The 23,230-nt window shown below is 52.2% G+C and overlaps 1 protein-coding gene across 2 annotated transcripts in view; it reads left to right on the plus strand.

The window, feature by feature from the left end:
- The window catches only part of EBF4 (EBF transcription factor 4), a 55,523-nt gene extending 35,244 nt beyond the window's left edge, over positions 1-20,279 (plus strand). Inside the window, exons 8-18 of one of the 2 annotated variants that reach the window (XM_007465386.1) lie at positions 10,784-10,865; positions 11,635-11,752; positions 11,852-11,985; positions 12,078-12,204; positions 13,743-13,831; positions 13,956-14,021; positions 14,119-14,296; positions 14,391-14,579; positions 17,690-17,887; positions 19,142-19,217; positions 19,456-20,279. In XM_007465386.1, the coding sequence (XP_007465448.1) occupies positions 10,784-10,865; positions 11,635-11,752; positions 11,852-11,985; positions 12,078-12,204; positions 13,743-13,831; positions 13,956-14,021; positions 14,119-14,296; positions 14,391-14,579; positions 17,690-17,887; positions 19,142-19,212 (1,252 nt within the window). In that variant the 3' untranslated portion in view covers positions 19,213-19,217; positions 19,456-20,279. Of the gene's footprint in view, positions 1-10,783; positions 10,866-11,634; positions 11,753-11,851; positions 11,986-12,077; positions 12,205-13,742; positions 13,832-13,955; positions 14,022-14,118; positions 14,297-14,390; positions 14,580-17,689; positions 17,888-19,141; positions 19,218-19,455 lie in introns of those variants that run through there. The other variant, XM_007465385.1, reaches the window with a different exon arrangement.
- The last annotated feature ends 2,951 nt before the right edge of the window (positions 20,280-23,230 follow it).

Raw genomic sequence — 23,230 nt, forward strand, 5'->3', positions numbered from 1 at the left:
TCCTTGCTCTGCAATTCTCAAAGTTCTGTTTGGGGGCTTTGATACAGCATTCATCCTGTCATAGTAATTATGAATCAATGAGTACCTGCTGTGGGGCAGGCACTATGATAGATGCTCGGGAAAAGACAGAGAAGTTTAAGCAATGATTCCTGCCCTCTGAAAGCTTACAGAGCAGTTGAAGAGACAAAACGTAATTACATAAGCCTTTACATAATGATAAGAGGAACTAGAGAACAATATAAGGCTTTAAGACGACACTATGGAAAAGAATTTCCTGCAATGATGGAAATGTGCTTCACTGACCAATATGGTAGTCAGTAGTCACGTGTACCTATTGGGCATTTGAAATGTAGCTACTGTGGCTGAGGAATTGAATTTTAAATTTTAGTTAATTTTAATTAATTCAAACTTAAATAACTACATATGGCTACCTTACTGGATGTCACAGCTCTAAGACTAAATATTTACTTGATTGGCCAGAATGACTGTGATATAGGAGTGAATGGGGAAGATGTCCTCCCATGGGAGGCCCACAGCTCTCCTCTGACTCCTGCGGTTGGACAGGCACTGTGGGCTATGGATACTCCCTGGCATGTAGCTGTGTCTGGTGAACAGTGGATGTTGTACAGTGACATTGTTGAAACAGGTCATGTCTGAGCCACTTGGCAGAGGTAAGCTGTAGTCTACCCCGTTGTGGGCAAACTTAGACCCCAATGCGTAGGTCAGGTACAACCTGACAAATGCAATTTGATGAGAAGGGTTGTGGGAGCTGTGAAAGAATCAGCCCCTCCTCCTAACCCAGTGGTCAATGTAACATTCACTCTTTTTCTCTGCGGCCACAAAACAAGCTCACAGTAGCATCTGTCTCCTTCTATGCTTTCCAGTAGGGTCTCTTGGCTCCCATACTAATGCTGCAAACACAGCCTTGTGTCTAGGGCCCATTCTGGCAATTCCCCTTGGGGAAACTGAGGTCCCGTAACCTCCCTGCTGGGTCAGTGCTGAAGTGGGACTGAGGTTTTCCCTCTTGCCTACAGAATGAACTGCTCTTCCTTCCCCTACTCCAGCCTTTTCAGAGCTAGGTGCATTTGATGGAAGGAGATACAGAAGGGGTTAATAAGAAATTCCCCCATGTACCCTGGGAGTCATGTGGACTGGATGCCAGTCACAAGGACAAGGGTCCCCAAGCCACCCTTAATTCAGAGCAAGGACTTATGGGAGGACATCTGGGCAACTGGGGTCAGAGTGGCCCCCGTGCTGAAGCAGGAGTAGAGCCATGGTTAATGCCCCCAGAGGATATTGAAAGAGAGAGGGAGTGCAGGCATGAAGAGGCCTGGGGACTGTAATAGGTGGAGTGGGACGTGGCTAGTGAGTGAACTGTCTGCAATTTGAATGATAAATTCTCTCTATAAAGGGCTAGTCAGTGCTGGGGACTCATGCCAACCTGGACTGTCTCGTCCTATGACTCGGAGCAAGGTCTCACCTCCTTCAGCCTCAGTCTCTCCATTTGTCAAAAGAAGCTGACCTCAGATGGTAGGGATGTTGTAAAGTTAGGTAAGATGTATTTATGCGGTGCCAGCATAGTGCCTGCCACAATATTATTTCATCCCCCATCCCACCCTCACCCCAACTGATCCTCTTTGAGGGTAAGTACAGCTGAGCCTAGACAGTAGCAGGGGAGTTTAGTTAGAGCCAGAGAAGTGCTTCCTGACTCTGACCACACAGATGAGCAGGAGAGGAATGTGAGCTTCTGCCAGGGGCCCTGGGAGGTCTGAGCTGGGAATGGGTCCTTCTCTAATAGGATAGGGGCAACATTCAACCTTCTGTCTATTCTCTCTGCCCTGGGTTGCTTGGCACATTGTGGAAACTTGCCAACCCCCCACCTCTTCGTCACATGTTTCACAAATAGGAAGTACCAGGGTCTCTGGCTTTGGAGCCTGGCTCACCCACCCAAGGCCAGAGGAACACATGACTTCTTCCTCCCTTCAGTCTTGGGACCCCACCTTCCCCTTTACATCCCTAAATCACTCACAAGCACACCATCCTTCTCTGTGGCTTCCATCTGCCCATCCATCCCCTGTCGCCCAGCCCTCCTACTTTTTCTCAGTCCCTCCTCCTGTTCTGTTCTTCCCATGGAATCCAATATTCTGCATTCACAGAAGATTCCCCAGGCTGGGGGATGTGCAGGGGGTATATGTGTATGTCTGTGTCCACACAGGAATAAACAGGCTTCATGCTCATGTGACCCACTGCTCCAGCCTGTCCCTGACACTCCACATGGGGTGCCCAGAGACCTCCCATTAACAGCCCCTTCACCCCTTCTTCCCTCCCCTCAGGCCCCATTAAGGGAAAGTAGAATCACCACCACTCTTCATGGGCAGCTGGGGGCCCCTTAGTAGTCTCTCCACCTCCTCTCCCCCTCTCCTCAGGCCCATGCCCAGCCCTGAGGTTTGGAGAGCCTAGTAAGTGCCCTATCAACATGTTAATCAAATTACTTAGGAGCTAAAATTGACGCTGTTCATTAATTATACAAGATTATGCTAATTGTGCATGCAAATGCATGCAGGGGAACAGAAGGTGTTCAGGCACATGGTGGGCCATTAGCATAGAGGATGGGGTGCGGGTGCATTGGCATGCTAATGTATGCGCCCCAGCTATTTATAGTCCCCCAGCCCATCTGCACTGCAGCCACCTCTGCCCCAAGTGGAGACCATGGTAAGGAGGCCAGGTCCAAGCCTGGCAGGGGTCTATGGCCCTAGGGATACTCAGCCTTAGCTGTTGCCCCAGGCCAAGGCCAGGAAGTAGCATGTGCCACCGCCACTGTGGCCACGCCCACTTGGGCTTAGACTATCACACCAACCTCCTTATTCACCATCCTTGCCCTGGCCTAGGCCCTTTGGTGCCTCACTCTCCTTGGAAGCAAAATGACTCTTCCAAATGACACAGCCAATATAAGGCACCTCCTGCTGACTCTCCATCACCCACAGGGTCCAAATCCTGCATGTTTTGGTGCCAATCCCCCAAGAGCTCTGGTCCATAGCTGCCCTCCTCAGTCTTGTCAGGCACCACTGGGCACCATGCATACCACCTACCTCTTGGCAGGACTGTTATTCCTTTTGCGTGGAGGGCTCCTGCATCCTACTTCTCTTCAAGGAAAAAAGCCCCGAGTCCTCCAAGACCCAAAATGCCCAACATCACATGCGACTTCTAGGACTTCTTCCACGTCTCCCAGCCAGAGTGGCTGCTGCAGATTGGCCAGTTATCCTGCTGTGCCCACCATTCTATCTTCCTGGTTGTACTTTGAGTTTTTGTCTTTCTTGCTGGATTGTCATTTCCTTAAGATCTTTTTCACCTCTAGATTCTACTGCCTGACATAAAAGGTGTTTAATACATCTTTTTTAATGGATGTGTTGAGTGAGTGAATGGTCCAGCAATCTGTATCCTCCTCTGTCCTTGAGCCGGGGGCAGAGAGCAGCAGACAATGAAAACAGTGGAGAGAGCACAGACCCTGTCTCAGATGTTCCATTTCCTCTGAGGCTCATGAGCCCAAAGGTGAGGCCCTTTGGGGTGAAAATTAGGAGGACCCCCCTCCCCATTTCCCCACCACAGGCTGCTTTGCCAACTTTGCACTTGGAAATAAATTTCTAGTTTGACTCTGCCCTTTGCTTTCAATCTGCTTTCTCTCCCAAAGCCTTCATAGGACACTTGCTTTGAACACCTGCTCCAACCCATGTATCTCTTGCAGCTCTTCCTCTTTCTAGGTCTATATTGTCTGATAGGGTGCCTATGAGCCACATGTGACTATTTAAGTTTAAATTAATTAAAATGAAATAAAATTGAGGGAGTTACCTGGTGGTCTAGTGGTTAGGACTCTTTGCTTCCACTGCGGAGGGCCTGGGTTCGATCCCTGCTCAGGGAAATAAGATCCCACAAGCCGTGTGTCACGGCAAAAAAAAAAAAAAAAAAAAAAATTGAAATTTTAGTTTCTCAGTCACACTAGCCACATTTCAAGTGCTCAAAAGCCACATGTGCACAGCGAACTCTATTCAGTGCTTGGGGTGACCTAAATGGGAAGGGAATCTAAAAAAGAGTGGATATATGTATATGTATAACTGATTCACTTTGCTGTACAACAGAAACCAACACAACATTGTAAAGAAGCTATACTCCAATAAAAATTAATTTTAAAAACTAAACAATTTTTAAAAATAAAATAAGATGGAAAAAAAATCCACCTGTGGCTAGTGGATATCAGTTTTGGAAAAGTTCTATCAGACTGCATTTGTGATCTAAATTTCCGTTTCCCTGCTCCTGACAGGCCTCTAGCTGCAAGCATCCTTGGGCTCAGCCCAGCTCTTTCAGTTCCTAACAGCTTTCTCTTTGGAAGCGCAAACATAATTTTAGCTCTAAGTAAGTATCTCAGAGTGATGTAAGGAGGGAAAAGCTGGTGAAAGTTCTGTGCCCTGATTTTTTAGGATGAGATTCCTAGAAACAGAGCTGGAGATGGGGATTCTTGTGAAAGTGATTTATTGGAGGAGAGCTCTAGGGAGGAAAGGAGTGAGGGAAGCAGGAGCAGGCAGGAGAAGCAGCTTAGCAAGGAGACAGTCTCAGCTGGAGTCTAGCTTCAGCCTGATCCTTTGGGGAGTTTGAGTATGAATAGTACTAAAAGTTGGTCCTCCTTGTGATGTCGGTCTTTCTTTGGTTGTGGGCTGCTGGTGAGGAGCATATGCTTCTGGCTGAGGATAATTCTCAAGTAGTGGGAGCAGCTGTGAGCCATTTACTCGTTTATTCATTTATTTAGCCACACCACGTGGCTTGCAGGATCTTGGTTCCCCCCGACCAGGGATTGAAACCGGGCCCCCCCAGTGAAAGGGCAGAGTGCTAACCACTGGACCGCCAGGGAATTCCCCAGCTGTGAGCCCTTTAATAGCCAACACTCACAGGAGCTGCAAGTGGGGGAACCCAGGCAGGCACCAACCCACCCACCATGATACCTGGACACAGCCTTCCAAAGAGCAGCTCCATCCCACTCTGCTCTCCACCCCCTGAGAACCCAGAGTTTAACAGTGGACTCACATCAATCACCTCCACATTTTCCTTGTCTCTTGAGTAAAGCACTGTGCGAGGGGAGCTTTCCTTGTGCAATGGTGCCACACCTGAGAAGTTATGTGCAAGTCACATGTTTGCACCTGAGTCATACTCAATCCAGCATTTGCTTCTTTGGTATGGAATATTCCATTGACAAGGAGAGTTCATTTTAATTTCTTCCTGAGTTGTGTTTACAGGGAGGAATAAAAAGCATTTATAGAAATGATTAGGAAGGCTAGACTAAGTTCAGGATGTGGCAAGGTAGGTGTGTGGGTGAACTGCTCTTATCTTTCACTTATATCATAGGCATCAGAGTCGTGATGCATAACTTCCACCTTTTACATGCTTTATTAGCTGGATGACCACTGTTCAGAGCTCTTCATCTGGTCTTTTATTTATTGAACTTTTTATTATACAGAATGTTGAACATATAGGCAGAATAGAATAATGAACCACATCTCTCCTTCACTGAATTTCAACAATGATCAACTCTTGACTCATCTTAAAGTCCTGATCTTTAATCCTGAAAATCTTCTCAGACTGAGAGCAGCTGTCACAATAGCCAAAGGCCCCAACTAGGACCTGAGTCTCTCCTTTGCACCCCTGATGAATTTGTAACCTTGAGGAAATCCCCATGAAATGGCTAATCTGCTCCCTGCACAGCCTGCTTCTCACGGCTGATTTTGAAGGAAGGCTTGCTGCACTGTCCTGCATTGGCAGCCTCATGGCTGGGGCAGGGTTGGACTCGAAAACCCCACTTACAGGGACTTTTCCATGACTCTTGTCAGTATCAGTGGTTCATAAAGTCCCGAGTTCGTATCCTGACTTTGGCATCTACTGTGACTTTGTAGCTTAGCCTTGCTGATCCTTGGTTTTCTCATCAGTAGAGTAGGAATGATTGCAGACCTACACCACACCACCTCGGGATTATGAGAGGGTTAAATAAGATAATGCAAGTGGTAGGCTCAGCAGAGTTCCAGGCACTTGCTAAGTGCTCAATAGATTAGACTTGGATCACTTAAAAAAATTTTTTTGCATAGTTTTGCATTTTATTTGTAATTCATGCTTATATTTATGGTGGTTTCTTCTAGTAATTCTAATGGCAGCTTCTAGCACTTGACCTTTCTATGAGGCCCAGATGAGGAGTCTGTGCCCCCAGAGACCCTTAAGGCCACAATAGGGATGGCACTGGGCACAGGTCATTGCCCCAACCCAGGGGGCATCCTAAAATGCTCACCCTCAGGTCAGCCAACCCTGTGGGCTGTGGCCTATCACAGCCAGGGAAAAGGGGCTTCCCCAGGCTCTCTTCCAGCCCCTATGTGGTGGGAGGGGAGATGCTCAAAAACACTGGCACTAGGGCTCATCCAGGTTTGGGGGGTGGGGGGGTGCTTACCTGGTGAAAAGCAGGATTTTACAGGCCCTCAACAAAGTGCACATCCCTTCCTGCCTTAGGTCCCTGTAGGGTGTCCTCCTACAGCTCCCCTTCCCACTGGGTTACCTGACCCTCTCCACTTCCCAGCCTCCACATCTGTCCTCTGCACAGACATGGCTTGAAGGATCTGCTGGCCCTCCTTCCTCTTCCCGACACCATTCTCATCCTTCCCGGACTGCTCTGGGTTCTTCTCCACCCCCCAAGGTGGAACAAAGTGTCACCCCCGTGGTGCCAGCCTGTGGAGAAGTTTCCTGGACTGTCCTCACGTTATTCCCCCACCCTGGCCTTCCAGCTTCCGGGGGTGTGGATGGTGTGTCTGTCTCCCAGTGGTGGGGAAAGAAGGGCCCACAGCCCCCTTTCCAAGGCTGAAGATAGCCAGGCACTGTTAGGAGGAGTGAGAGGTCTGGGCACTACTTCCGGTTCTTCTAGACCAGAACGGAAATCCCCCAACTCCAGGCCATGTGCTGCAGAATTTCAAGACTAACCTTGGAAGACAGGACCCTTTGAGTGCTATTCACCCTTTTTAAAGCATAATATTCAAAATGTTAGAAGTATGATTCTCATACAAATTATTACTGAGCGTGTGTTGAGGTTTTCTGTAACTTATTAATGAAGGAACCAGCAGGATGACAAAGCTGGTTCAAAGAAGGCTAAGAGAAACTGATATAGACAGTTGAGGAAAGAGTTGAGAAGACAGAGAAGGAGGGAGGGAGGGAGAGAAAACAGGATATGTGAAAAATACTTGAATAAGATTGCCAAGTTAGACACAAAGCTAGTTAATGTCCATAGGACAATAAAATTGTAAGCTTTAGGGCTCATTTCTCTACCAAACAGAAGTTATTTATTTCTCCCAACAAAAATCATTTGCACTTTATCAGTTTCCTGAAAATTAGCACCTAACTTTATAGAGTCTGGCCCCAATTAGTAGCAAATATTAGTCAAAGTTTTTTCTCCTAGAGAATCAGCTAACTCTTAGGTGGCTTTGTCAACGCAATACTCTGGAACAGCACTGTCCAATATAAATATGATGTAAGCCATTATACATTTGTCATTTAAAATTTTCTAGTAGCCACATTTTAAAAAACGAATTGAAACTGGTAAAATTAATTGTGATCATATATTTTATTTAACCCAAGATATCCAAAATATTATTTCAGCATGTAATCAACACCAAAAAATTACTAATGAGATATTTTTGCATTCCTTTTTCCCTAAGTGTTTGAAATTCAGTATGTATTTTACACTTACAGCAATTCAGACTAACCAAATCTCAAGTGCTCAGTGCCACTCGGGGCTGGTGGCTGCCCTATTGGATAGTGCAGCTGTAAAGCAATGGTTCTCAAACCTCAGGGTGCATCGGAATTACCTGGAGGGCTTATGAAAACACAGATGGCTGAGTCCCACCCCAGGAGTTTCTGATTCAGTGGTCTGCGGTGGGGCCTGAGAGTCTGCATTTCCAGCAAGTTCCCAGGTGATGCTGATGCTGCTGGTCTGGACACCACACTTTGAAAACCACTGTTCCAGAATGACTTTGAAAGGACTCACTGTCATCTTTTTGCCTTCTTTTCAAGTTGTAGGTGATTTTGCTTAACAACCCTGAGACTGGTGGTAGGGCCGCAGGCTCTCTGCAGTGTTAGCATCAGCTTGGCCTCTGACTGGGTGGGTGCCGGCTGGACACAGCCTCACCGACTACCATCTGGTGGTGGGTGAGATTTCAGCCACCCTTCTTCCACCACTGATGGCATTGACTGTGTGCAGCTCTGAGCTAGAGGCTCAGGGGGAAAGAAAAAGAGGACTGACCTTCAGTATCCCCCACAGAAGGCCCAGGCCTTGTGTGGCTGCTTTTTACTCAACACCACTCTGCAGATAATGCCAACGAGGCTCAGAAACTGAAATGTCCCAGGACAGGCCTGCATAGATGGAGGTACCGGCAGGGCCCTGAGGTTCTCAGGGAGGGGTGGTCTCCAAAGCCTAGAAGGGCCAGAAGAGGTTGGGCAGACAGGGAGTGAGAATTGGTGTGGACCCAAAGGACAGATGCAACCTGTACTGGGAAGGGAGGGGGTGGGAGACCTGCCAGGCAAGGGCTGCAGGAGGGGATGACAAGGGGGACCCCCCAGGGGGAGCCAGGATCCTGCAGGAAACAGCAGCCTGAGGCTTTGGGAGGCTGAAATGAAGACAGGATCGGAAGGGACCTCAGCAAAAAGCATCAATTGCTACTCTCCTGGTTCATGAATAAGGAAGGATCCCAGAGATGTGAAAGGATTTACCCCAGGCCACACAGTGAGGCAGTGCCTGGAAAGCCCTCATCTCCAGCCACATCCCAGGGTTCTGCAGGTTTGGGAGTGGGGTTGGGTACAGAGGGCACATGTGTGGTATCTACACGAGTGTGTACTTTTTGGGGTCACATGAGTTGTCTGCACCTCCAAATGCTCTGCGGGGGTGTATAGAAGGTCTACACTACATGAAAGTATTCTTTGGTGGTGTCCACTATGGATGAAAATGCATGCCGATGTAATGTCTCTATGGTAAGGGAACTAAAACCGGTTCCCAGAAGGGTGCCCATTGTGTGGGGGAGTATGACAGGGGCTGAGGGGGTCACAGGCAGAGTGCAAGGGAAGATGCATCTCCAGGAAAGTGACTGCTGCCAGCTCCCAATGTAGGACGGCCCCCTTGGGACACCTCTGTCCAGGAGTGGTGCCCACCCCTCCCAGAACTTGGGGACCTCCTCTTTGGGGACTAAGCTTTCAGAGCTTGTAATAAATCTGATTTCATGTTCGTAGAGTTTGGAGGCAACTCTGATGAGTTAAATGGATATACATATCTGGAGTTCAAGACCAGGGGGCTGCTGGAGGAGCAGCTGCTGGAGGAGCTCATAGAGCAGCCCAGGAGGCTGTGCCATGTGCCAAGACCCCCCACAGACTTTAGCCCAGCACACTACAGCTTTGTAAAGGGCATCTTCCCGGATACTCACAGAGTCCTATAGGGGTGAAGGCAGATTACTGATAGTATCCTGAGTTTATGAAGAGTACAAATCCAGAGTATTATCCATGGTTACCTCATGGGGGGGTGGCAGGGCCAAGGCCTCACCATCCGCATCAACTGCCCGGAAGGACTGGAGGATCAAGTTCTCATGTGTTTGTCTAAAAAGCAGTCATATCGCTGCATATACTGTGCTTTTTTCTAATTACCGTATGTGAAAAAGAAGGTATTCACCGTGTATCTGTACGGTGTGTCTGACAGGTATACCATGTGTGTATGATGGCTACACGCTCTGTGTGGTTAGGTTTTTGCTATGTGTATAAGGGATATAGAATGTGTATGAGGGAGATCTGTTTGCGGGGGATGTGCCGGGACAGGGAGTCTATTGTGTGTGAGAGGGATTTGTTGTGGGGGGGACCTCTACATACAGTACATTATATTTTACCGTAATGACGGTACAATATTTGCAATGACTATATTCTGGGTAATCATATACAACATAAAAATGGTGCACTAATGCATATACTCATATTCTTTCTGTGCATATACTATGTAGGATGGGCACACACTGTGCATGATAGTATAGATTCTGTGTGATTAGCATACCACATGTGTGTGATGAGTCCAGCCTGATGCGGAGTACATATTGTGTATGCCTCTGTGAAAGTATACCCTGAGTGTGGTGGGTCTACATTATGTGTGATGGCTGTATCTTGTGAGCAGTAGTATATAAGGCATATACAGTGTGGATATAATGGGTATATACTGTTGTAAGTAAACATCTTGTGGCTGATAGGTATACTCTGGGAGAAGGATACACTATGTGATATGGATGCACTCTGTGGTGGGCATATACCATGACAAACATACATGGTGTGGGTTAAGTTTACAGGTAAGTGGGAGTACCTGCTACATATGGTGTATATAATAATTCATGAGTGCTAGGTATATATAGTATATATAATGTATGTATTCTCTAGGATGAATATACTGTGTATAGATGTGATGAGTATATACTTTGTGAGATAATTAAGCACTGTGTGATCTGTACACTGTGGAGGTGGGGGATTTTCTGTATAGGGAAGTTGTCGTTGGGACAGGTCTACTGAATGTGTCACATGTACCCAGTGTGTATGCAGCTTAGGATGGGAATACGGGGTATGTGCCTCGTGTGAGCAGGCAGAGGGGAAGTTGCCCTGCTGGGAGAGGGCGTGGCAGGAAGCAGTTGGATCTTCATCTGTTTCTAGAACCCCCAGACCCTTGAGCCCAACGACCACACTGTTTCAGGTTCTTCCTCAAGTTCTTCCTCAAATGCAACCAGAACTGCCTAAAGAATGCGGGGAATCCCCGAGACATGCGCCGCTTCCAGGTGGGTCTGAGGAGAGAGTTCTCCCCTGCAAACCTGCCCTATCTTGACGGGGCGGCCAGGGAGGCTGTGGCCCTGCCACCCTGAGAAAGGCCCCAGGGGCAGACCCCTGCACAGACCAGTGCTTTGGAGCCTGGTGCTCGCTGGGGGTGGGGCAGCTCTGTCTCAACTTAAGCTGACTGCCAAGGGAGGCTTCATTAGAGTCCCACTTAAGGAGATGCTAATTGTGACATTTTTACATGATTAACAACCCAGCTAATTTGCATAGCGTGAAGCAGAGAGCAGCTGCCCTTAGCACATCCCCAACCTGCACACCCCGCCCAGTGAAGGGTAGCGGGGAGAAGGAGGTAGCCCCAATTTCCTCCCAAGAGCGGGGGCTCCTGCTGATGGGCTCCCCCTCCATCAAAACACTCACTCCCACTTGCCTAAGACCCATTCCTGCCTTGGAGCTCTAGGGATACAGCCTGTGGTACATGTGGGTGCAAAAACAGTAGCCACTCTGCCCAAGGAGTCAGAGATTTTTTTTCAGGGCTTTTGATTTTTCTAGCTCCTGGAGGTCAGTTCCCCTGGGCAGCCAGAGATTGTGCATCTGAGGGTGTCACCTAACCCAGTTGGTCCCCCTTCCACCAGCTCAGCTCCAGAGGGGCTGAAGCTCTTCCCCATGCCAGTGACCCTGAACTACAGTATCCAGCCACCGGCCTCAAGTTGCCAGTGCCCCCCAGCAGTCCCTTACTGGAAGCCCCAGCCAGGCTGGCCTTGGCTCTCCCCACAGGTGGTGGTATCCACAACGGTGAGCGTGGATGGACACGTGCTGGCCGTGTCCGACAACATGTTTGTGCACAACAACTCCAAGCATGGCCGCAGGGCGCGCCGCCTGGACCCCTCCGAAGGTCAGGACCCCCAGGCCAGCCCGGGCTGCCGCGGGCCCAGCCAGCCCCAGTCCCCACCTTGGCATGGGCCCCTGACCTGGCTCCTCTCCTGCCTCCCAGCTGCCACCCCCTGCATCAAGGCCATCAGTCCTGGGGAGGGCTGGACCACGGGCGGCGCCACCGTCATTGTCATCGGCGACAGCTTCTTCGACGGGTTGCAGGTCGTGTTTGGGAACGTGCTCGTGTGGAGTGAGGTGGGCCGTTCCCGCCGGTCTCCCTCCCAGCCTGGGGCTGGACCCTGCCCTCGCCGGGTCAGAACCCGCAGGCCTCCCCTCTCCCCTCGCAGCTCATCACGCCCCACGCCATACGGGTGCAGACGCCCCCACGGCACATCCCTGGGGTGGTGGAGGTGACCCTGTCCTACAAGTCCAAGCAGTTTTGCAAGGGAGCCCCCGGCCGCTTTGTCTACACAGGTAAGGAGTCAGGGGGGTGAAGGGAGGCCCAGGGTTGTGGGATGGAGCCCCACGCCACACACACCAGCCCTGGTGTAGGAGTCAGCAAATAGCCAGGCCCCCTAAGCCCCTGCTGGCACTCACCCCACATCCCAGGACACCTCTCCGGACCTTCTTTCCCTGTGCTTCTGTTTCCTTCCCTGGCCTCCACATCCTCAGACGCCCTGCCCAGACATTCTCTCTGCCTCCGGCATTCTCCAGAGCAACTCCCCCCACCCCCTTCACCTTCTGCACTCCCCAGTGTCTAGAACATCTCCACAGGGAGATTTATTTCAAAGATGCCCCCAAACAGCTTGCTGCTCCCCAAATCTTCCCGGTTCTCTTGGTTCCCCCAAGCCACCGCAGGCTTCACATTGCATGCACACGAACACACACACACACACACCTTGCATGAAGCCAGGGCAAGAAGTTAACACAAGACAGGAGTGTAAGCTGCTCCTGAAGATGTGGCTTCATCCCCCTTCCCGGGTCTATCTGACCACTGGCCCATATCCTCTCCACCTCCACCATCTGGCACTTTTCCCCATTCCCCCACCCCACCTAACAGACATTCACCAAGCCCTTCAAGGGGTACTGGACACTCAGTAGTGACCCTACTTACTGTCGGGGAGCTCCAGTGTAAGAGTGAGAGTGGAACACAGGGAACACAGCATGGGGTGGGTAGAGTTACACAATGGAGGAGCTAGTGGTTGTCAGAGAAAACCTCCAGGCATGAGTGTGGACTAAACTGCTAAGCTGGAACCAGAGGGGTGAATAAGGAGGTAGAGATGAGGAGGAAAAGGCATCCCCAGAGAAGGAATGGCAAGTACGAAGACCGGTGAAGGAGTGCCTTACGTTTTAGGGGAAACTAAAGGAAATTCACTAAATCTAGAGTTGGAGGTGGAGAAGGTAGGTAGGGCTTTGAGGCTGGTAAGATAGGTCGGGGCCAGGCTACAGGAGGAGGTGAGGAGGAGGAGGAGGGCTTCGGGAGCCAGGTCAGGAGGCTGCAGCGTCCTCCCCAGAGCCCTGGATGTGGGGCAGCCCACTCCTGGGACACAGGCATACCCCTAATGGTCAGGCGCTGCTGAGAGGCCACCAGAGCTGTGATACATGAAGACTGTTGGTTTTTTTTTTTTTCTTTTTTTATAATAAATAATTCACTCCTGAGAAGACCAAATGCAGACAAAACTTTCCAGTCCTGTCCCTAGGAATACTGAAGCTAATATATATACAGTTGCCTTTTTTCTAATCACAAATGGGATCGTATAGTGCATGTGTGTTAATGCCAAGCAGCTGGCACAGGGCCTGGCTCAGTAAACATTTGTTGAATGAATGAGCAAGAAAGGAACTGAGGAAACTTCCCGAGCCTCGCTGACCCGAGTGCCCGGAGTTTTCCGAGAGGCTTGGGCTGGCCTTGGAGGAGGTCTGCAGCAAGGCTCCCGACTGGTTGCTGGCGGGCTTGGCCCTGCTCTGGCGCAGTGCCGGGAGGGGCGTCCTCCAAACACCGCCCCTCTCCCCAGCCCTGAATGAGCCCACCATTGACTACGGATTCCAGAGGCTACAGAAAGTCATTCCCAGACACCCCGGAGACCCCGAGAGGCTGCCCAAGGTACTCAGAGGAGCGGGGCGGGGAGAAGGGTGTCCGGTGGCCGAGGGGAGCAGAGGCGGCTCCTGGCCCCTCTGCCGCCCCCGGGGCCGCCCCTCCGTCCGGCTGTTTTCCTCCTTGCCCCCAGGAAGTGCTGCTGAAGCGGGCGGCCGACTTGGCGGAGGCCCTGTACGGAGTGCCCGGCGGCAACCAGGTATGGCGCCTCCGCCCACCTCCCCGCGCCGGGCCCGGGGCTGCCCGCTTCCCGGTGCCCGCGGCTGCCCCGGCCGTGCCCGCTCTTGTCTTCGCAGGAGCTCCTCCTGAAGCGCGCAGCAGACGTGGCCGAGGCTCTGTACAGCGCCCCCCGCGCGCCCGCGCCGCTTGGGCCCCTGGCCCCCAGCCACCCGCCCCCCGCCGTCGTGGGCATCAACGCCTTCAGCAGCCCGCTGGCCATTGCCGTCGGGGACGCCACGCCAGGGCCGGAGCCGGGTGCGTCCCGCCGCCCTCGCCCGCCCAGCCGCCGGCGCAGCTCAAACTGCCCCTTCCCTGCCGGCGCGCGCCCCTGACGGCCGCTCTCCCGCAGGTTATGCGCGCAGCTGCGGCAGTGCGTCCCCCCGCGGGTTCGCGCCCAGCCCGGGCTCGCAGCAGAGTGGCTACGGCGGCGGCCTCGGAGCTGGCCTCGGCGGCTACGGGGCGCCGGGCGTAGCCGGCCTCGGTGTGCCCGCGTCCCCCAGCTTCCTCAATGGCTCCACGGCCACATCGCCCTTCGCCAGTGAGTGTCCCCTGCCTCCCGGGGAGGGGGGGGAGGGACCAGGCCCCGGGGAGCAGAATGGGGCTCAGCCCAGCTCCATCTTAGCCTAGGAGGGGTGGGGGGAGCTCCTGTCACCTGTCGGATGAGCACCGACCCTGGCCTTGCCCTCAGAGGCAAGGTCAACCCTCTCTGTGTTCGACCTCTCTCTCTCTCTGCCTTTGGAGACCCAGCCCTCAACCCCGGCGCCGGGACACTTCTTGCACTTTTAGTTCTCTTTGCTGACAGCAGTTGTGCACATCGCTTCTAGCCTTCCCCTCCTACTGAAACGAGCTTTAACACGGGGACATCCTGCTTAAACCTAGTGGACCGCCAACCTTTCCAATCTTATGCCAGGACCTCAGGAGGAGGGCTGGTGCCCCCTGCCGGAAGCCCAAGGGAACTCAGGGTCCAAGAAAAGTAGGTTTCCACCTGGCCCCGCCCCCCAGGAGAGGCAGGGGCCTGAGGAGGGAAGGCGTGGCTCCCAGCAGTCTGGTTGGGCAGAGCAAGAATTCTGTGTAGTCAGACACCTGGACTCACAGTTTGATTGTCCAAATCAGGAGCTGTCTGGCATTCAGCAGGTTATTTCACTTCAGTTTCCTCTCTGTAAAACCGGATCAGTACCACCTGTTGCCTAGGGTTGTTCTCAGACCTGAATGTGCCACTGTGCATAAAGGGCCCAGACGCAGTTCAGAAAGAGGGTGTGAATTTGCATCCCAGCACTGGCTGTGGGCATTAACCATCTTCTGTCTGGCTTCTTGGGGTGGGCAGCTCAGAGCTGGGTGGATGGGCGACAGGGCGTTTATGCTTTTACCATGCACCGCCCTCAAGTCCCTCCTTCTAACAGCAAATTCCAGAACAGCCTGTCTGCAGATTCTTATAGCTTAGCTATTCAGCAGACATGTTTTTAAAGCACCCAGCTTGGGGGATAGCTCCACCCCTGCTCACCTACAAGGAGCCTCCCCCATCAATTGTAAGAGAGATTGCACCTTGAGTCCTGGGAGACTGCTGTTGTGCCAGAGGAATGGGGAAGGCTGGCCAAGAAGGCTTTTCCTGCCATTCCTTCGCCTGTCGCCTGTCCCCTGTCACCTGTCCCCTGTCATATGTTTGCTATTGCTGAAGACCAACGTATCTGGCACCTGCCTAGCCTTCCTTCCCATGGCCTACATCCTGAGTACTGCTCTTTTTGGCTGTGGGTTTGAGTCTGGCTCTCTACCTCTGGCCTGGGCTCAATGTTTGAGACCAGAAGCCCCATGTTGCTGGTGTCCACACAGACCATGACCCTCCGGTGTCCCCACCAAGACTCCTGTCTCGCCTTTGCTCAGGCCAGGCTCCACTGCTCCTACTTCCCTTCAGTTCTGGACAGTATTCTTACCACCTCTCAGGGTGCCCCCCAGGTCGAAGCTGGTGGAGTTTGGAACACCAGCCCCCCTTCTCCACCGCACACACAGTGCAGTCAGCAGTGGAGGAACACACTGCCCCAGTGGGCAAAAGCCAGCCACGCGGGGTCTTCCCATTCAGCCAGGAGATCAAGAATTCTACAGCTGCTTAAGCCTCACTCCTGCATCAACTGGGGACACCCTGGGCTGGCCTAAGGGTCAGTCCCATCTGGTGGGATTGTCCTGTCCAGTCCCCATCCACTCCCCCTTGTGCACGACGCTTTGTGGTGAAGCTCCAGTGGGCATCATTCTCATTGAGTTTGCCAGGACGTGCCTGTAATGACCTCCGGAACTGTCCCTGCCAGAGGCCGTCTGCTCGGACCTCCCCTCTGTCTTCTGCTTCAGCCGCCAGCAGCCCTGGACTGAACCACAACTCCCAGTACTACCCAAGCTACAAAATGCGGCTGTGAGCTCTGGGCCTTGAGAGATACAGTACATTTTCTGGCATTTATTTCAAGCCCTCCACGGAGCTCCATGGGCCTCATGAGCTAGCAGTCAGCATTGTCTTAAAAGGAGATGGTGATCCATGGGGCCGAGTACATTTGGAACAGGGGCAGCTGTTGAAGGCATCACTGTTCCAAAGAGGGGGGGTGGGGGGTGTTCTGATACCAAAAGCAGCTTTCTCAGGCTGCTGGTTTCTTTCAGGAAACCCCCACCTTCATCCCATTGCCCGCTGCCTGGACAACACTCAAATCACAGTCTTATTGGTCTTTAGAAGAGAGAGGCAGGGAATTGTGTTCAAATGAGGATGTAGAAAGGGGAATCCAGAGATGGCCTGGGCAGGAGCCCCCAGGAGAGGAGGCTGTAAGAAGGAGGGGCAGGCAAAGGCTGTGTGCAGGAGACTACCTGGCTATTCCCAGGAGAGCAAGCCACAGCCATGGGGGCTAGGGGGTTAGAGAACAGGAAGATCTGAGGATTTGGATCTCTGTACCTTTCTTTAAAATTGACCTGCTAGAAGAGGGAGATACAGGAGGCCTCCAGGACCAGGGCTGAAGATGATGAGGACCTGCATTAAGCTGGAAGAGAACAAAGTGTCGGGGGTCGGGGGGAGTGTAATTGGTAAGGGGAACATATTTGTGGGGGGAGTAAGGTTTCTTGTGTGAGCTGTGATCCTGGACAGAGGGGCCTTATAACAAGTGCCTATGTGTACCCCCCAAACTTCGTCCCTGACCACTTGCCCCAGCTCTGCTATGAACCCTGAGCTTTGACTCTAACCTTGATGCCCCAGGGCCCATCAATGTTTCTTAGTGTCTCAGAATCCCAGTGGTTTTCAGCTCTTTGCGGGCCTCAGTATCTGGTTTTGTTGGATGTTCTGGTTTTTCTTTCGTTTTTTGGGTTTTGTTTGTTTGTTTGTTTTTAACCTCATCTGGCTCTATCATCTCCAACGCTAAGAAAGGGTCTCCAGAACCCCCAAAAGAGCAAATGCTAGCCCGCAACCCCAGAGGCTCCCAGCCTGCCTCCAGACTCTACCCTGTACTGGTCTCCCCAGAACCCTCACAGCCCCCAGTGTGGGCTGAGCCTGGCACCCAGGTCAGCAGCCCGCACAGGGCATACTGCTCATGCCAGGGCAGCAACTGAGCTGCTCACTCTGTTGCTGTCTCCCTGTTGTGTCTCCCACCGCCTTCCCTGCTGCGCCTGCCCCTCCCCGCCCTGGAGTCATGCCCTCTAGCCCCCCGCTGGCCGCTGCCTCCTCTATGTCCCTCCCGGCGGCTGCCCCCACCACCAGCGTCTTCTCCTTCTCGCCTGTCAACATGATCTCCGCTGTCAAACAGAGGAGTGCTTTCGCCCCCGTGCTGCGCCCACCCAGCTCCCCACCCCAGGCCTGCCCCAGAGCCCACGGAGAGGGGCTTCCAGGTGAGTGCTCCGTGCTGCCTCGCTAGAACCTGGCAGAGCAGCTGGGCCTGCGCAGCCCACTCCACCCACATCTCACAAGAGCTTCAAGCCAGATGACCAGTTCTCCCTGGGGGTTGCAGAGGAGGGAGCTCCGCAGGGTTTCAAGGAGGTCCATCTGGACCCCACTTCCCTGGGCCTCATAGCTTGGGACAGTCTCACTCTGGACCATCAAGGAAACAACAATACCAGTTGGAGAAGGTCTGGAAACCACTTCAAGGCTTCATCCAGTTGAGCCCAGAGTAAAGACCCAACATGCAGAGTTGGAAGAGCCCCACCATGGGCTGCGTGCCTTTGACCTGTACCTCCCTATGTCCACTGGAGGATAGCATACACCACTGTGAGAGACCAGGTCACTTGCTGGTTGGAGGGGGACTGACCTTAGATAAGGTTTAGCCCAGCTTCACCTTCCCCATTTTACAGAGAGGGAATTGAGACCAGGTCACCCCTCCTGCAGCCCATTAGTGAAATGATTGCTATTTGCCATTTATCAATCTCCTCCAAGTCAACATCCAACTTAACAAAGCCTGGGTTCTAACCAGTAGTGTATATAGCAAGTCAAAAAAGTTGCATCCCTTAGCATAAGATGACTCTTGGGGTGGGCTTGTTAGATGATGCTCTAGAATAATTCAAAGTGGAACACAGTTATATTTAGCCTTGTTTCCAAGTTTGGGATAATTTTTCTTAACCTAAGTGTGTCTGGAGCTTAAAATGCAGGGAATAGGAAGGACAGAAGGCCACCAGTTTCTCCTGCAGCAAACCATGGGAAGGGGGTTAGAAAGAGGCAAGGGTGATGGAAGTGATGAATTTCGTGGGGGTGTGGGAGGAAGACATGCTGCTACTGCTGCATTAGGTATCTGTACTCCTGAAGGCTGACTTCTTCCCTTTGCTGTCCTGATACATGGCCGTCTGCTTCCTCACCTTGAGACAGGCCCTCTGAAGGAGACAGGCTGGGGAGAAGAGCCCAGAGTCGTGCCTCTCGATTGAAGAAACTAGGGGGGCAAGGGCTTGGGGCTGTACCTCCTAAGAGGTCTGGGGGGCACACCTCACCTAACTGTCTGCAGTGCTGGGCCTAGGCTAGGACTGGGGGTGGCTGACTACCTTCAAGGCTCTTGATAGTTCTGCCCTCAAAAAGTGCCATATGTCCTGCATGCTGCCCCCAGTCGAGAGGGGCACAGGCTACACATGGCTTATGGCTCCCCTGCTTGGTTACTGCAGACCAGCCTTTTGAAGATTCTGACAAGTTCCACTCTCCAGCTCGGGGGCTTCAGGGCCTGGCGTACTCCTAATTATGGTAGGTCTCTGGCTGAGTCTTGCCTCCCTTCCTGACCCTGGATGGGCTCTCTCCAAAAGACTTTAGCAGGGATGGGGAGTTGGGGTCCATGTCTCCCGCTCCAGGGCCCATCTAGACAGCTGTCAGGGCCACATAGCCCAGCCCGGTGGCCCAGGCTGAACAAGAGGCAAGAAGTGGCTTTCTGTCCCCTTGCAGCCAGCCTTCCTACAGGACCTTCGTCTTTTCCTCTCCCCACCAGGTCTACAGGTGTTGTCCCCACTGAGCCCGGACTAAAGGTCCCTCCAGGATTCACACCCATGCCCTGGATGGCAGCACAGACAGATGCAGGGCCGGGGCTGCAGGCAGACTTCAACCCACAGGCCTGAACAGGGAGAGGCCTTCCTCCCTGTGCTCAAGGGCCCCTCAGTCCCACAGGCTTCTCTCATCTCCCTTGAGGCTGGTTGGAAGCCCCAGCACTGTGCTGATGCTTTTGTTAGGAGAGCATCCCGTGGAGGTGCTGGATGCCTGACCTCACTTGCTGGGTTGCTTCCTCTGGAAGAGATGGACCTTGTGCAGACCAAGGGCATCTGGTGACAGGAGCATGGGATGGGGAGTATGATAAGGAGCTCAGGGAGAGGTGGCCTGGGAAAGTCCTGTTTGCGTCTGACCCATCTCAACCATCCCGGCATCCCAACTACTCTCCAGGACAAGGGGTGGTGCCCAGCAGCCTCAGGAGGCCTGCCTAGGCTCCCATGGAGCTTCTGACAGCCACTTGATTCTGTGGCTGCCCCACTTCCTTTGAGTTCTAAGCGCTCATGCTTGCCACATCATGAATCCCAGTGGGGGCTTTGGGCATGAAGGGTACAGAAGAGGAGGTGCCAGTCCCCCTGGTTCTGGATCTTGCCCTCAATGGATGTCTCGTGGACTCTGGCCCCACACACAGATGACTCTGGCTGGCCCTATGGAACAATGGAACGAGTCCAGCTGCCCCTGGTCTCATACTCTGCGCTGCTGAGGTTGGAGAAAACAATAAACGCAGGTGCAGGTGGCCACCCAGCCTCTCTTGTCTGCTTCCTTGGTGTGGGTCTGCTTTTCTCAGCAGCTCTGCAACTCTAAACCATGCCCCTGGGCAGCCTTCTTATACCTCAGACTTTTTCAACAGCATCAGAGTTCAACTGAGCAAGTATTCCCTGCCCCATATCTGCTCTTGGGTACTGAGTTGGGGGGTTTGGGGAGGGGTGGGAAGACCCAGGACACGGGCTCAGCCCTGAGAACTCTGGCTGGGAGCCCATTCTGGGTACCGAGGACTCAGTCCCCCAGCTGTCTGAGCAGGACCAAAGTTGGGGGTGTCAGAAGGACATTGCTGGGAACCAGAACAGAGCCAACTAAATACTACCCAAATGTACAGAGGCTCAGAAGTGAAATCCTTCTTGACTGGAGGCTGCTGGGTGGGGCAAATTTTGGCTCCTAGGATTGCCTGATTAAGTGACACCCCAAACCTCCTCCCTCCTTCCCAGGCCTAGGTACTTTCCAGCTCTCCTGTCTCAGAGTTTGGGAAGATGGGTGGTAGAAAGGCAAGATTCCCAGGCTCATCTACCCAACTTCTAGGATGAATCCCAGTTGTCCCCCTGAAACGTGTTCCCTAGACCCCAAAGGTCTAACTTTCTGACACTGGAAGCCACTTTTTTGATGCACTGTCCAGAGATCCCAGGGTCCAACTCCAGGCCTCAAGCTTCCTTTTCTCTCCTCCCAACAGCAGTCCTTTGCTCTGGCCTCTGGAAACCTGTCCTTCGCCAACTCATGAGCCCATGCCTTGCAGCCCTCTGGACAAATAATACTTGCCAAGGCAGATAGGCTGGCCTTGTCCTTTAGAGGCCTCCACTTTCTTCTCTTGTGTTCCTGCCAATACCTGGGATTCATCTCACTGGGGCCCGTGATGAGATAGCCTCCTACCTAAGAATCCTGCTTTATTCTCAGTGCTCGCCTGGCCTCCCCTCAGTTCCTGCCTTCATCCTGTGGTGCAGAGCCCCAAAGCCTGCCAGCCATGCCCTGCTCCATTCAGGCTCAGAGCAAATTCCGCAGTCCAGGGCCCTCCCAGGTTGATAACCTGCTGAGTGCTAATCTGTACCAGATGCAGGTTATTACCAGTTCCTGGAATGGGTCAGGTGCCATGGTTGGTATAAATAAGATGTGATATTTGTTCTCGTAGATCTCACAACTGTCCTCAAGCCACCATTTGAGTCAACATTGCCCACTCCTGGGAATTCCCTGGTGGTCCAGTGGTTAGGACTCTGCACCTCCACTGCCAGGGGTTCTGGTTTAGGGAACAAAGATCCCGCAAGCAGCACAGTGCAGCAGGTTAGAGAGAGAGAGAGAGATAGGTAGATAGATAAATACTGCCCACTCCCTCATCCACAGCAGGCAGAGCTAATCACTATGATGTTTGCTCTGGGCTGAATTGTGTCCTCTCAAAATTCATACATGGAGCCCAAACCCCTCTGCCTTTGTGGCTATATTTGGAGACAGGGCCTTTAAGGAGGTGATTAAGGTTAAATAATGCCATAAGAGTGGGGCCCTAATCTGATAGAACTGTGTCCTTGTATGAAGAGGAAGAGACTCCAGAGCTCTCTGTCCACTATGTGAGGACACAGGCGAGAAGGTGGCCACCTACAAGTCAGGAAGAGTGCTCACCAGGATTCAAATCAGCTTGCACCTTGATCTGGGACTTCTAGCTTCTGAAACTATGAGAAAATTAATTTCTTTGTTTAAGCTGCCTAGTCTATGGCATTTTATTATGGCAGCCCAGGCTAACACAATGTTCTTCCCGCATGTCTTGGTTTTGGTTCCCAAGAAGCAGAACCTGAGACAGGTTCCCTGCTGGAGAACTCTGGAGAACAGTGTAGAACATAACTCAGGGTTTTCCCACCCAAGGGGCAGAGGATCTGGGATTTTGATCCTCCAGCCCTCATCTGTCACTGCCTGGGGGCTGCTCCCAGGAGATTAACTCTCTGGCACTTCTGGCCTGCCTGTCCCTCCTGCAGAGAAAAAGCCATCAGTAGAATTTGTTGTAGGATGTTGTAAGCAAATTCTGGAGCAGTGAGTCTGGGGGGTATGGACAAGTAGAACCAACAGTTCTATGCCACAGACCCACCAGGGTCACAAAATCATTTTTAACACAGTCTCTAGTCAGGGCCATCACTTGAGATGAAAACTATTAAACAAATCTGGCAAATATCACACCAGGTCTTTTTGTAGCCAATAAATCAGTGAGGAGTGAGTGAAACTGGACCATGAGTCATGGGTCAGTACAAGACAAGCCTGCAACCAAGTCTGGGCCTGCATCTGGATCTGCAGCAACTCCAGCAAAGCAACAAGGGCATTCTTTTCTGGGCTTCACAGCCAGAACACCTCTCTGGGCTTCCAACATTCTCTAGTCGAAAGGGACTCCATTCTCCATAGATCGAGCCATCCTGAGTCAGGACGATATTAAACTGAGTGGCAGAAGCTTGGTCTTGATCTTACATAAATCTGTATGGAGAACCCACTGCCCAGTAAATGCTAGCATATTTATTTATTTATTTTTGGCTGCATTGGGTCTTCGTTGCTGCACATGGGCTTTCTCTAGTTGCGGCGAGCAGGGGCTACTCTTCATTGGGGTGCGCGGGCTTCTCATTGGGGTGGCTTCACTTTTGCGGAGCACGGGCTCTAGGCACGCAGGCTTCAGTAGTTGTGGCATACGGGCTTAGTTGCTCCGCGGCATGTGGGATCTTCCTGGGTCAGGGCTCGAACCCTTGTCCCCTGCATTGGCAGGCAGATTCTTAACCACTGCCACCAGGGAAGCCCCTAAATGCTAGCATATCACCAGGTCCTAGCCTAGTGACAGTCCTGAGGCCTTGTAGACAAGACAGGATTGATTGGTTCATGGGGACTGACCCCTGCAGGTGCTGGACATCCCAGGCCAGTGGTGGAAGTTCTAACCTTGCCCCAGTGCCTACGTTCATATCAGTCAGGGTGGCATCATGCACCCGGAATGG

The sequence above is a fragment of the Lipotes vexillifer genome, unplaced genomic scaffold, assembly GCF_000442215.2.
Source record: "Lipotes vexillifer unplaced genomic scaffold, Lipotes_vexillifer_v1.1 scaffold875, whole genome shotgun sequence".
In the NCBI taxonomy this organism is placed as follows: Eukaryota; Metazoa; Chordata; class Mammalia; order Artiodactyla; family Lipotidae; genus Lipotes; species Lipotes vexillifer.